Consider the following 14227-nt stretch of genomic DNA (forward strand, 5'->3'; position numbering starts at 1 on the left):
AGGTCAGAGAGTTTTATATTGTACTATGAGTTTTGTGGATAGGCTAGCTCCAGCATCTTATCTCTAAGGAAAGATTTTAAACCTTTAGCAAGACAAACAGGAGGAATTCCCCTCCGTGCTTAACTCTAGGGGGGTTGTAAATCTTTAGCCAACTTGGTTCAGAGAGCAATGATAGCCCCTGGCCTTCCACTCACTATTTAGTAGCAGTAAACTGCATAAACACCACTAGTTTAAGGTTTTGTATTTGCTGTGATTAAAAGCTTTTAGGCCAAGATTTTTTGTAGATACTGCTTCTACCAGGTTATTCTTTCAGTTAAAATGTAAACTTTATATTGTTGGTAAAAAGTCTGAATGCTCTGGGAAATATGTCAACTTCAGGTGCTTCTCTATGTAATCACTATATAAGTGTTGGCTTGACTTTAGTAAAGTGAAGTAGATCCAAACCAACACTACCTGGTGTGGTCTCTGTCATTTCGCCTACCTATGTCTAACCTGATATCTGAACGCCTAATTCTCCCATGGGTGAGGGACTCCCAACTGGGTCAGCCTGGGGCAATTAAAGACTGGTGAACCATAAACTTGCAGTTTTTTTCTTGAAAACCAAAAGCATATCTCTGTCATATGTGGAAGACATCTAGTGAAAACCAATTGAACAGGGAAAGCCCTATTGTGTTGAGGGATGCCATTATCAAATAAAGCTTTCCCCAAGAGCCTCATGTATGTAGAATCACGTAACTTCTTCTCAAAGTCCTCAAATATGCTTGGCAGTGCCAGTACAACCTGTGGCCTAGGCTTTGGGAGATTGCCCCCAGATTCTGAGGTATTTAAAATAAAGCAGTGGTTTTTTGTTGTTGTTGTTGTTGTTGTTTTTCTAAAACCAGCAATAGGGTGATCTGCATGGTCAGGGCATTTAAAGAGGGCTTGCCTCTGATTCTGAGAACCCAGCTCTATGCAACACATGGAGATACCCTCATCAGTTCCAAAGTCACTGTGGTCTTGGTAAATCATGTTCTTGAGATCCTGTGTTCCCCTTGTGCAGTGTTGTTTTATTAGACTCCTCATGGTTTTATGCCATTGTATGAGTGTTTCTGATCAACTCATAGATATTTCTCATTTCCTTCCATTTTTCCCCAAGAAGTAGTGTGCAATATGCTATACTTATTAAGAAGCTTACTTAGGATAAGACATAGCTTATGCAAAACTTTCCCATCCTAGCTTTTACATTTTCTTCCTTCTACTTTTCTGAACATTTGAAACCTCTGAGACTTCTCACTTATACCATGTCACCGAGTAATGACCTGCTGTATTAGGAGAGTGGAGTACATAAATCATTCTAGGAATATGTTTGTTGTGTAAATCTCCCAAGTGGCTCAGTGGCTACTTAAACTCTGCAATCTGTATTGAAATTGTTTCATATATAACCTGGAGCATAGTAGAGACTTAAGGAGGACTGCATGTATGGAGTACAAAATCAGTTTTAGGCTATCTTCTCTTATAGCATTAACTAGAACTAGATACATGGTACTATTAAAGAAAACTTTTTTAATTAACCATTTAATTGTGTGTGGCATACGTTCTTCCTGGTGGTAGATATTAATTCTAGAATAGCTGCATCTTCATTCTTTTAGAAAAATATTTAAGATGAGTGTGGTTGTCTTAAGTCACATTGATCAAAATCTATTGTTCTCCAGGTGCATGGCTTTGCTTTCCTCTTGCTTAAAATTCCTAAATTCTCAAGTTAAAGGCTATACACAGCAGAGTTTTAAAAATTACTCATTTGAGACATATCATGATTTGTCTATTGTGTGTGCAGTAGGAAGGCAGCTTGAAAAAAATGAAGGTCAGGTTTCTGGAAGTTTTAAACCTTGTTTCCTTATTCAGTTGTTTTGTGATAAATGTTACAAGTTTAAAAATAGGGTACAAAATGGTGTCAAGGAAGAAATGTGGATCAGACTTCAGCAATATTTGATTATCATACTTTTTCCTTTCTACTAAGAGGAACCACAGTGATGTGAATTAAGGAACTCAATTCCAGGGTTAAAAGGAGTTTCTGAGTTGCAGAGATGTCTCAAGTATACATGGTATTAGATGTCTCAAGTGTACATGCTGTTATGCAGTTACACAGTACAGATTTCATGTCTTGTGCTGGAATACATGTGGCAAGAACGAGACATAAAATTATTATTTCACATTGTTTTGTTTATGGGAATCAGTAGGACTGGGTTTACCTTCAGTCACTAGGGGGCCATGAACTACAGCCCCATAGCCCACCTTTATGGTGACCTCCATTTACAGAGAGAGGTCTAGAGCATGGGGACTTTCTTTGAAAAAGAATCAGTTGTATCTAGAAGGTAATTTGAACAGTGTAGGGGTCACTTTGAGTTATTTTGTGGGAGTGGTGATGTTTTTGTTTATTTAATTTCTGTGTGTTTACAATCATAGGTAACATTGGCCTGTATCACATTTTTTTCTTGGTTGAGTTTCCTTAGGTATCTTGATGAAATCTTGACTATGTTTTTGGGCTTATGTTCTTGTCATTTTTGCTTAATTCTTTCACAAAATTGTACACAATTTGCATTATTGTCATTGTAAAGTAAGTACAAAAGTCATATTTTGTCTCTGTGCTAAATACATCTTCATAATTCTGCTGAGAATTCTGAATTTTTTTCACATGGCAAATTCAGTTGGCAGCATGCCATCATAAAATGGCATCCAAAGAGCATGCATGGACTGGAGCTAGGCACCCTACACATATTTAGCTGATGGGCAGCTTTGTGTTCATGTCTGTCACCTAGCATTTGAAATGGGCACTATGGGTGACATGGACACAGTTGTCTGTTTATGAGTCACTTTGCCCTAGTTGGGCTGTGTTGTCTGGCCTCAGTGGAAGAAGATGCACTTATTTCGCATGCAACTTGACGTGATGAGTAGAGTTGGTGTGGGGAGGCTTCCCTTGCCTGAGAAGAAGGAGAGGAGGAGTAGGCGAAGTGGGTGGGAGGATGATACCTGGAAAAGAGGACTACGAGCTGTAAGAAGGATATAAAGTGAAAAAATAAATAAAGTAATGAGAAAATGGCTGGTTTCTATGAAAGTGAGAGACTGTGTTGACTCATGATTTTTATAGAAGGATAGTCAATTGAGGGTGGCAGTATCCTTAAGCAGGCAGCCCTTAGCTCGACAAGAAAGCTAGCTGAGCATGAGACGATGAAGAAACAAGAGAGCAAGGCAGGAAACAATATTTGCCATGGTTTTTGCTTAAGTTTTCTTGAAACTTCAGTTTCTATCCTAGGTTTCCAAAATGATGGACTGTGGTCTGACAGGACCAAACAAGTAAACTCATTCATGACTGGAGATGTTGGTGGTTAGGGTATTCAATCACAGCAACACAGTAGCAGGTTAGGAGAAAAAAAAATTATGCCTATGTATGTACCTACATAGGAAGTGGAGGTGATAGGATTTCAGTGGAAAATAGGCTCCATGAAAAATTAAGCTAGAGGTCATTTGTGTTGTAATTTGGCCTCAGATATTTCTTATCCTGCTCATGATCTAAAAAATTAAGTAAGGTAGAATTAAAAATTCGGGACTGATTTCTTAGATGGTGATGTTTGTTTTCAAACCTGGTTTGGATGTTAATAATTAGTCAAGGCTACATTTGAATTCTTGATTCTCATGTGTCAGCTTTCTGAGTACAAGTGCATGGATGGAAGATGTACCCCCAATGTGTTCTGTTTTGTCAGCATATTTTAACAATGTTAATATTAAAGTGCTCAATACAATTTATGTATGTATGTATGGTTTGAAGTTACATGCGTCTTTATGTCCTCATTTGTTACTATATGGCACATCATGCTGAAGGTCTGCCTTGTGAGAGAATTTTCTACAGGTTCTAGATAATGCAACAACAATGAAATTTATTTCAAAAAAAACATGTTGTATGTGTGTAATATTTTTCTTAGGCTGTGACATATATGAAGACGTGATGACACTTTTGGGGGTTCATTTTGAACATTCTAATTTGATGGTCACGGTCATGTTGCCAGTTTTCACTGCATTTTCAGAGAATGTATAAATATTATTTTTTTCTCTTTTATTTATTACTTTCATTTTATATCCCACTGATAGCCCCCTCCCTTATCCCCTCTCAAGCCCACTGTCCCTCTCTGAGTGTATTAATTTTTTAAGAAATTACTTTGTTTTTTGACTTCACATCCATAGGGTAATCCCTCCTTCCTCTCCTCTCAGCCCACCCTCATCCTTCTTTCTCCCCACCCTAAACTTCTTGTAGGCAGGGTAATTTTTGGATCATGATTTTTGTGATTCAGTTTTTGTTCCCTCTCTCCACTAGTCCTGTCTGCTAGCAGGTGCTTACTTCAGTTTCCATGTCTCTTTCCTCCGCCCCTCCATTAGGAGTCTCAGTGAGAGTCACACCAATATCCTCTCAGGAACCTTCCCTGTCAAATGACTCCAGCTTGTCAAAGAGATGCCCCTCTCAGTTTTCCTTCTTGTTCTCAGCCCTCTCACCTCCTACTACAATTCTCCCCACATCTGATGCCCACATTTGTTTCCCTCCCCATTTCAACTTCTGCCGAGTTCCCACTTCTGCTGTCTCTTCTGTTTTCTATTCTGAGCGACATTCTGGCAACCTACTATGGACCCTTCTTGTTTCTTAGCTTCTTCAGGTGGATGGATTGTAGTATTGTTATCCTGTACTATAGGTCTAATATCAGTTTATAAACTATGTGTTTCTATGTCTAGGTTAACTATCTCAGGATGATCTTTTCTAGTTCAATCCATTTGCCTGCAATTTCCATGATTTCTTATTTTTAATACCTGGGTAGTGTTCCATGTGTAAATGTACTAGAACTTCTTTATCCATTCCTTAGTTTCTGACTGTTATGAATAAAACAGGTCTGACCATAGTAGAACAAATGTCCTTGTTCTATAATGGGCCATCTTTTGAATATATTCCCTGGAGTGGTATAGCTGGGTATTGAGGTAGAACTCTTCCCAGCTTTCTGAGAATACACTAGATTGATTTCAGAGAAATTGAACAAGTTTACACTCCCATCAGCAGTGGAGGAAAGTTCCCTTTTCTCCACATCCTCACCAGAATATGTTGTTACTTGAATTTTTTATCTTAGTCATTTGAGTGGTGTAAGATGGAATCTTAGAGTCATTTTGATTTCCATTTGTGTGATGTCCAAGGATTTCAATCATTTTTAAGTGCTTCTATGCCTTTTGAGATTCCTCTCTTGTGGCTTCTCAGTTTAGCTCTGAACCCCATTTTTAAATTGGATTATTTGATTTGTTGGTGTTTAATATCCTAAGTTCTTTGTATATTTTTGATATTACCTTTCTGTCTGATGTAGGGTTGGTGTAGATATTTTCCCGAACTGTTGACTGCTGTTTGTTTGAGTGATAGTGTCCTTTGACTTATAGAAGCTTTTCAGTTTCTTGAGATCCCATTTATTAATTGTTGATCTTAGATCCTGTGCTGTTCTTGTTCTATTATCTCCTGTGTTAATGAGTTCCAAATTTTTCTCCACCTTGTCTTCTAAATGATTTAGAGTTTCTGGTTTTATGTCAAGGTCTTTGATCCCCTTGGACTTGAGTTTCTGCAGAGTGATACAAAGGGTCTATTTTCATTTTTCTACATGTAGACATATAGTTGTACCACCACCATTTGTTGAAGATGCTGTCTTTTTTTTCCCATTGTATGATTTTATCTTTGTTGAAAGTAAAGTTCCAGTAGGAATGTGGGTTTATTTCTGTGTCCTTATTCCAATTTTACAGGATTGGTCTGCTATCAAGGGTATTTTATTTTTCCATATGAAGTTAATGTTTGCTTTTTCAAGGTCTGTAAAGAATTATGTTGGAATGTTTTTGGGAAATGGATTGAACCTGTGGACTGCATTTTTTTTAAAGAATGCTCTTTTACTATGTTAATTCTATATATCCATGATTTTGGGAGATCTTACCATCTTCTGGTATCTTCAGTTTCTTTCTTTAAATACTTGAAATTCTAGTCATAGAAGACTTTCACTTGCTTAGTTAGAGTTACAACAAAATATTTTATACTGTTTGTGGCTACTGTTCAGGGTGTTGTTTCCCAAATTTCATTCTCAGTCCAATTTTTTTCATTTGTGTACAGAAGGGCTAGTGAAATTTTAGTTTATTGTGTTCTCAGCCACTTTGTGGAAAGTGTATATCAACAGTAAGAATTCTCCAGTAGAATTTCTTGGGTCACCTATGTATTTAAAGTAAATCATCTTTCAATAGTGATACTTCTTTCTTTCTGCTTCGCATCTCATTGATAACCTTCAGTTGTCTTATTGCTCTAACTAGGAATTAAGGAATATATGAAAGAGATATAGAGAGGGTATGCATCCTTGTCCTGTACCTCATATGAGTGGAGTTTCTTAAAGTTTCTCTTCAAATAATTTGATGTTGAATATCAGCTTGCATTTTACTGCCTTTGTTATGTTATGTATGTGCCTGATTCCTTGTATGTCTGATTTCTCCAAGTCTTTTAACAGGAAGGAATGTTGGATTTTTGCAAAGGCTTTTTCTCATCTAATGAGATGATATTATTTTGATACTTTCAGTTTGTTTATATGGTGGATTACATTGATGGAACCATGAATGTTGAATCATCCCTATATCCCTGAGATGAAGCCTATTGGTTCATCATGTATATCTTTAATGCATTCTTGGATTTGGTTTTTTAGTATTTTATTGAGTATATTTGTGTTACAAATAGCTATGAGCTGTCATGTGGGTGCTGAGAATTTACTCTGGGTCCTCTGGAAGAGCAGTGTTCTTAATCACCGAGCCATACCTCCATCCCCCATGTTGCTTATTATTACCAACATTTACATTGCTAAAATTTTCATCTGTCCTTTGTAAGTGTTCAAAGATATATTTCATTTTAGCAAGATCATACTAATGTTACAGTTTAAAATGAGGCACTTCAGGTTTCTTGACATATATACTGAACTGGAAAGAATGTATAACTCTTTGTAGAAACTTGAGAAAGATTTTTAAGTTCTTTCTTTTTTGTTTGATCAATTTTTGCATAATATTCAGGGTCTTATTATGTACCTCTGAGTGTCCTGGAACTTATTGCATAAAGCAGGCTAGCATCTAGCTTTATGAGATAACCCTGCCTCTATCTCCTAAGTGATTTTGTGATTAAAGACATCAGAAAATACACCCAGCTTGTTCATTGTTTTTAGAGTCAGGAATCATTTATACTCTTTCTCTTATGTGGGCCTACTACTGTTGAATCTTTATGCTCTCTCTCTTTCTTAATTGGCATTTTTCTTGAAAGTATATATCCTTATTAAAGGATGCAGAAATTAGAGAGGTGAACCTCATTATACAGTTTCCTATTGAATGGAGCTAGGTATTTCATTAGAAACTGTGTGTCAGAAAATAAGCAGAAGAAACAACAGGATTCTGTGAAAATGTTGTAAATGAAGTATATGTTTTCAGTTTTCTAAGTATCATGCTTTCTGTTGTACACATGTATGGATATTTCAGAGTACATTGACCTACAATGATGTGCATGTGAACTTCACTCTAGAAGAGTGGGCTTTGCTGGATTCTTCCCAAAGGAGTCTCTACAAAGATGTGATGCTGGAGACGTACAGGAACCTCACTGCTATAGGTAGAACAATGAATTTTCTTTACTTTTTAATATATGGGGAAACTCTTTATTCATTATTGGTACGCTTCTGTAATTTCTTCTGAATGAAGAAAGGAGGGATGAAGAAGGAGGTCAATGGTTCTTTGATTGAACCAATATCATGACCTAAATTTAGCCTTATTTCCAATAATAAATCATACATTTTCTTTTACTCTATTTTAAGTTATAATTGGGAAGGTCATAATGTTGAAGAGCATTGTCAAAGTTCTAGAAGACATTCAAGGTAATTTTCATCTGTAAGCTGATGTGAATATGGTTCTGTGAAAATTTTAATATGTCCTGGAAGACATATTTGACAAAGAAGGAACAGTGTCAATGAGCTGCTTTAAGTGTATTTATTGAGGATTACTAACTTGTTACTAAACCATGTACCTTCATGTTAGGTATTTGATGTGTGTTTGCAAGGCACTCCTCTAACAAAGAATACAAGGAAATCATACCTTATGCAAGATCAATGTTTAAATCATAGACCTGTTAGCACTGTAAGGTACAATCTGCAATTTGTTTAATCTCCTATAACTAAGATATTGCCACAGGTATTCACATTAAATAGGTGATGAAAGTATGTCCAAAACATTATCCTCATAAACTAGTCCATAGTAAAGCTGGGATTACTCATGTACTTATAGTAATGTTGCTAAGTTTTGTGAGAAGTGCAGTTTTTTTTAGAGTCAAGAATATTGTGGAAAAACCATAATCCCTATAGCACATGTCTATGATGAACAAAAATCAAATGTGTAAATACAACATAAAACCATGTCATTTATTAATTTTCTTTTAATAGGTCTATTATATATCACACTGAATACAAGTCATATTAGTATAGGTTTATTGAAAGAAACAATGTACCACCCAGAACAAATAAAATATGTAGTATTCCCCATTTTGAGTAGATGTTTATAAGGTGATACCTATTATGCTTTACATGGGGTATTCAGAGATGCAAGCAGTACAAATAATGACACAGAGGCTTTTTTAATACTTTACAGCTTAGGCAATTTAGGCAGATTCTGAACCCTTTTTTCCCTAACTCAAATGAACCTAGCACAGTGTCCCAATACATGTCCAGCTGTACCTCTTTGTTCAATTCCATGTCCATCTGTTACCCTCAGTGCCCTGCTGGTGAATCGCCTGTCATTTGATTTCTTCTTCCCAGCAATCCTCTCTCAGAAGCTCTGGCCTCCATTTTGTGCCCTGCTATCAGTTGTCAGCTCTTTATTATTTACAAAAGATAAGTAAGGATGGACAAATATCTACAAAATATAGGGCAGGTGATGAGCCATAAAAAGAGCAATTCTGCAATCTGGTAAGCACTTAGCTCTCTGCTGACTCAACAATCAGCATTCTCTCACACACACTGACACATTTTCACACAATATACACCAACATCAATTAACTAGTCATTCAACTTCATTAGGAATTCTCACAAAATCACACTTCAGAAAATGTAGTTTTAAGAATATAAAATTCTTCTGCTTGTCACATTTATCTTTGCCAATTTACCATGGTGCACAGTATAGGGAAATTTATTAATCTAGCCACTGTCTTAAAGTTTTGAGGTCTTGCAGTTTTCTACAAATCTGTGGAAAAATATCTTATAGAAAAAAGTATGATATAAATGTGAGCCAGGTGAATATTTTTACCATCACAAGTATTTTCAAATATGCAAAACAACCGCTAGAGAAGGAGAACACCATGAAAGTAAAAATAATGATGAAAACTCAAAATGTAATTCCTATTTACCTTTAAACCAAAATGTAAAATTATGTGACATGGACAATTAGATTCATCAGTGTAATGAATGTGGTAAAGCTTTCATATGTGCTAATTATCTTTGCAGGTATGAAAACAGTCATAGTGGACACAACCCCCCTGAAGATACTCAATATGATGAAGTCTTTGCACATCACAGGAATTCCCACACATATGAAAGTATGCACACTGGTGCGGATCGCTATGAATCAAAACAATATGGTAACGCTTTTGCAAATAACAGTTATCTCCTAAGACATAAAAGGACACATATAGAGGAGAAACCCCATAAATGTAACCAGTGTGGTAAAGCCTTTGCACACAACAGTCATCTCCTAAGACATAAAAGAACTCACACTGGAGAGAAACCTTATGAATGTAACCAGTGTGATAAAGCCTTTGCACAGAGGAGTGCTCTCCTATTACATAACAGAACTCACACTGGAGAAAAACCCCATGAATGTAACCAGTGTGGTAAAGCCTTTGCACATAGTAGTGATCTCTTAATACATAAAAGAACTCACACTGGAGAGAAACCTTATGAATGTATACAATGTGGAAAAGCCTTTGCATGTAATAGTAATCTTCAAATACACAAAAGAACTCACACGGGAGAGAAATCTTATGAATGCAATGAATGTGGTAAAGCGTTTTCAACTAACAGTAATCTCCATCTACATAAAAGAACTCACACGGGAGAGAAACCGCATGAATGTGACCAATGTGGTAAAGCCTTTGCACAGAGGAGTACTCTCCTCTCACATAACAGAACTCACACTGGAGAAAAACCCTATGAATGTAACCAGTGTGGTAAAGCCTTTGCATACAAGAATGTTTTCATAATTCATAAAAGAACTCACACTGGAGAGAAACCTTATGAATGTAACCAGTGTTGTAAAGCCTTTGCAGATAACAGTCATCTCTTAAGACATAAAAGAACGCACACTGGAGAGAAACCTTATGAATGTAACCAGTGTGGTAAAGCCTTTGCAGATAACAGTGTTCTTCTAATACATAAAAGAACTCACACTGGAGAGAAACCTTATAAATGTAACCAGTGTGGGAAAGCCTTTGCACGAAGGAGTGCTCTCCTATTACATAGCAGAACTCACACTGGAGAAAAACCCTATGAATGCAACCAATGTGGTAAAGCCTTTGCAGCTACCAGTAATCTCCTAGTACATAAAAGAACTCACACTAGAGAGAAACCTTATGAATGTAACCAATGTGGTAAAGGCTTTGCAGGTAAGAGTCATCTCTTAGTACATAAAAGAACCCATACTGGAGATAAAACTTATGAACATAAATGATGTGGTAAAGCCTTTGCATGTAACAGTGATCTCCTAAGACCTAAAGGAACCCACACTGGAAAGAAACCTTTTGAACGTAACCAACGAGGTAAAGCCTTTGCACTGAACAGTCATCTGGTAGTCCAGAAAAGAACACATACTGGAGAGAAATCCTTTGAATTACCTAACGTGATAATGTGTATGCATTTCAGAGTAATTTCTGAAAACATAACTTACCCTGGAGAAAAAAAAAAAAAAACACTTTATTAATGTAATCAGTATGGCATCTCCTTTGTACAACACAGTCATCTCTTAAGTATAAAAAATGCATGTTGCAGGAAATCTCTATGAATTTAACCAATATCATAAAGGCTTTTCATGTAAGAGTCATCTTGAACAAGAACACCTCATGCAGTGAAACCCTATTAATGTAACTAATGTGTCAAGCCTTTAAATGCCATAATAATATTCATGTACATTGGAGAGTACACACTGGAGAGAAACCAATGTGATAAAGCCTTTCGATGTAATATTATTGTCCTATAAGATAAAGAACACATACTGGGAAGAAGCCTTACAAATGTAACCAATGTGGTAAAACTTGCTCTTCAAAATCATCTTGAAATTCATGAAAGAATTCATATTGGACAGAAAGACTATGAGTGCATTTAACATGGTGAAGCTATTCCACATTTGTATACTCTTCATCATCATGAAAGAATTCCTACTCGAGAGAAACATTATAAATGTGTTAAATATGAGGGTTTTGTACATATCTACATTCTTCATTATCATAAGTTCATACTGGAGAGAAATTCTCAAAATATAAGAAATATGGTAAGGCCTTTGTATACTTTGGTCTGCTGAATCCAAAATAACTCAAACACTAGCTCAATGCAAATAACAAAAATTTATTGTCACCAGTAACTACTTAATGATTAGTAACATAGCACTCTTGGGAACTGATCTGTGATACATATCCACCCAGTGAACCAGAAAGTTATAGAGGTTCTGAGCTTGAAAATCATAATATATGTGCTGTTTTACAACTAATTTTTTAATCAGTCATGATTTAGGGATATGGGATTTGTTTATGTCATTGAAGGTGTCACCTGATGTAAAATGTCACTCTAAAATTTAGTGGAGGCTGGTACCTAAAAAGCAATAAATAGGTATTAATTTTTTTACCATGTTCCAACATGCAAATTAATTTTGCATGTTTTGCATGTCAAAGTCAACTTGAAAGTCAAAGTCTATAAAGGGATAGTAGAGAGAAACCTTACACATGTAAGCAATGTGATAAAACCTTTTCTTAATGCAATTATCTCCACATACATAGAAGAACACATACTGCACTAAGACCCTCTGGATAAGCAATGTGGTAAATCCTTTTCATGGAGTTGTCTTTGAAATCAGAAGAAAAAGTCATGCTCCAGAGAAACCTTATGAACGTAGTCAGTATGGTACACTTTTGCACTTCATTGTACCAGTATAGAAGAGTAAAAGTTTTGGTGTGTGAGCAACCTCTTAAAGCCTTTGCATATCACAGTAGTCTTTGAGAACCTGAAAGAACTCATTCTCAAGAAAATCTGTTAGGATAAAAGATTTGTGAAGGTCTTTGATCAACTAACTTGCATTCAATTACAGGAGATTATTTGGGAGGAAAATTCTAACAAGTGTCAACAATGTATTCCTGCATTATGACATTGCATCCTTCTTTTGTTTCCAATTAAAAGTCAATATGGAAAAAAGGCCTAGGAATTTAAACCGTAAGGTAACCTTCATAGATTTCTCAATTCTCTTCAATTACTTGAAATAAATCATTCAGTTATAAAATTTATGTGTGTGTATTAGTGCTATTTCTGTAACAAAACACAATGTCAACTTCCAAATGTGTTGGTTTTGCCTTACGGTTCCAGTGGGATATGGGATCTCTATGAAATGGGAATCACAAGTGTCATACATGGTCGCTAAAGCAGGAAGCTCAGAGCTCACATCCTCAACCTGCAGCATGTAGCAGAGAGTGGGAATTACAGATGCTATGCAGTTGAAACTATCAATCCCACGCCAAGTAACATACTTCTTCAAGAGGGCTGCTTTTCCTGTTCACAAATGATTCCAACAATGAGGATTCATTTCTCTGACTTCAAAACTACATGTTTGATTTCTATTACATGAAGGACTTTATGAAGAAAAACTCTGTAGAAACTGGTAGATGCCTCAACACCTGAGTTCCAGGAATGAATGCCTACACAACACACTCATGAGTAAACATATTAGTTTAAGAATTTGCTTTAATTTCTGTTATGTGATCTCAGTATGTCTTTTTGAGTTTATGTTCCTGTCCATTCTGGTTTCCATGAAGAACAGACCTTATGAACTTCTTGTAACAGGAATTATAGAACATTGTAAAAACCTGACCTAGGTTCTGGGAATGAACTTCACTGCCAATCCATGTCTCTAGTACTGTAAATATCTTAAATCTTTATATATCTTGAGATCGAGAAGTAGAAAAGAACTCATAGAAGAGAGCGACCCTATTTGTATATAAGATTTGATAACTTTGGATTTAGTAAATGTATTCAATTTTGAGAAAATAAACTTTTAAATTTGTTTTTACTATAGCCTTGGAGGAAGTAAATGATTTACCATGTTCGCTTAAATGTAATGGAGGAGATCACCAACAGTGGTTATAGTCAGTAATTTGAGACATTGGAGTAGGTATTAAAGTTTTTTGTATGTGTAGCAAATCCATTCAAAGAAGTTTATTAGGTTGTTCTGGTATTCTTTCTGTGGCGGCTGTTCATGTTCTAATGCATTTACTTCATGATAGGTATTTTTCTGCTGGAATGTATAGAATGGGATCTCCATCATCATCTATGTGGTCCATTGCTTATTTCTGTCAGGTAGTGTGTGATCATAGTTTTCAAGGAAGGGTCTCTGAGAAAGCGTGGTACTTTTTTAATGTTTTCATAAATTCCTTTGCTTTCAGCCTTGCTTAAATGTCAGTAATTAATTAATGTTAAAATGTTCAATAGTATGTGTTTATGTATGTACATATTGTTTGATGTCCCATGTTTCTTTATGTTCCCATATTTACTATATGTCACATCTTGAAGAACTGCCTTCTAAGAGAATTATCTAGAGATATTAGATAATGTAACAGAAACGAGATTTATTTCAAAAAAAGCATGTTATGTGTCCGTAATGTAAGTAAGGGATCTTAGGTCATGGCAGATATATGAAGGGTGTGTGACACTGGGGATTATTTTTGTCATTGTTACACGATCTTCAAGGTTACTTTGCCAGTTTTACATACCACAAACTTTCCCCCTGAACTCATTGGTACTCAAACTTAGTTGAAACAGTATATTCATACAATATTATCTTCTATTCAGATTATAAACAAATTGTCATCTGAGGATGGAAGAAAATGATGTTATTTGAATAATAAATGCTCTTAACAAATGAAAATAAT

At 35.8% G+C, this 14227-nt stretch overlaps 3 protein-coding genes across 3 annotated transcripts in view; 2 read left to right on the top strand and 1 right to left on the bottom strand.

Moving 5' to 3' along the window:
* Positions 1-14227, top strand: part of LOC132650793 (zinc finger protein 120-like) — a 1051774-nt gene that overhangs the window by 373025 nt on the left and 664522 nt on the right. The window lies entirely within an intron of this gene.
* LOC132650824 (zinc finger protein 431-like) overlaps positions 1-14227 on the bottom strand; it is a gene marked incomplete at its 3' end in the record, with an annotated part of 190178 nt that overhangs the window by 61815 nt on the left and 114136 nt on the right. The gene's annotated exons all lie outside the window — the stretch shown is intronic.
* On the top strand, positions 2924-10818 carry LOC132650744 (zinc finger protein 431-like). The gene is made up of 4 exons (XM_060376075.1): positions 2924-3028; positions 7543-7669; positions 7871-7931; positions 9717-10818. Exons 1-4 carry the CDS (start codon positions 2924-2926, stop codon positions 10768-10770), a joined length of 1347 nt encoding a protein of 448 aa, XP_060232058.1. The 3' UTR covers positions 10771-10818.

Source organism: Meriones unguiculatus, assembly GCF_030254825.1.
Source record: "Meriones unguiculatus strain TT.TT164.6M chromosome 13 unlocalized genomic scaffold, Bangor_MerUng_6.1 Chr13_unordered_Scaffold_33, whole genome shotgun sequence".
In the NCBI taxonomy this organism is placed as follows: domain Eukaryota; kingdom Metazoa; phylum Chordata; class Mammalia; order Rodentia; family Muridae; genus Meriones; species Meriones unguiculatus.

Excerpts from the sequence above, each read along its gene's own strand:
- LOC132650744 (XM_060376075.1), top strand. The coding sequence starts at position 2,924 with ATGAGTAGAGTTGGTGTGGGGAGGCTTCCCTTGCCTGAGAAGAAGGAG. Across the intron at positions 3,029-7,542 it reads GGAAAAGAGGACTACGAGCT|AGTACATTGACCTACAATGA; the intron begins GTAAGAAGGATA and ends TGGATATTTCAG. Across the intron at positions 7,670-7,870 it reads CAGGAACCTCACTGCTATAG|GTTATAATTGGGAAGGTCAT; the intron begins GTAGAACAATGA and ends ACTCTATTTTAA.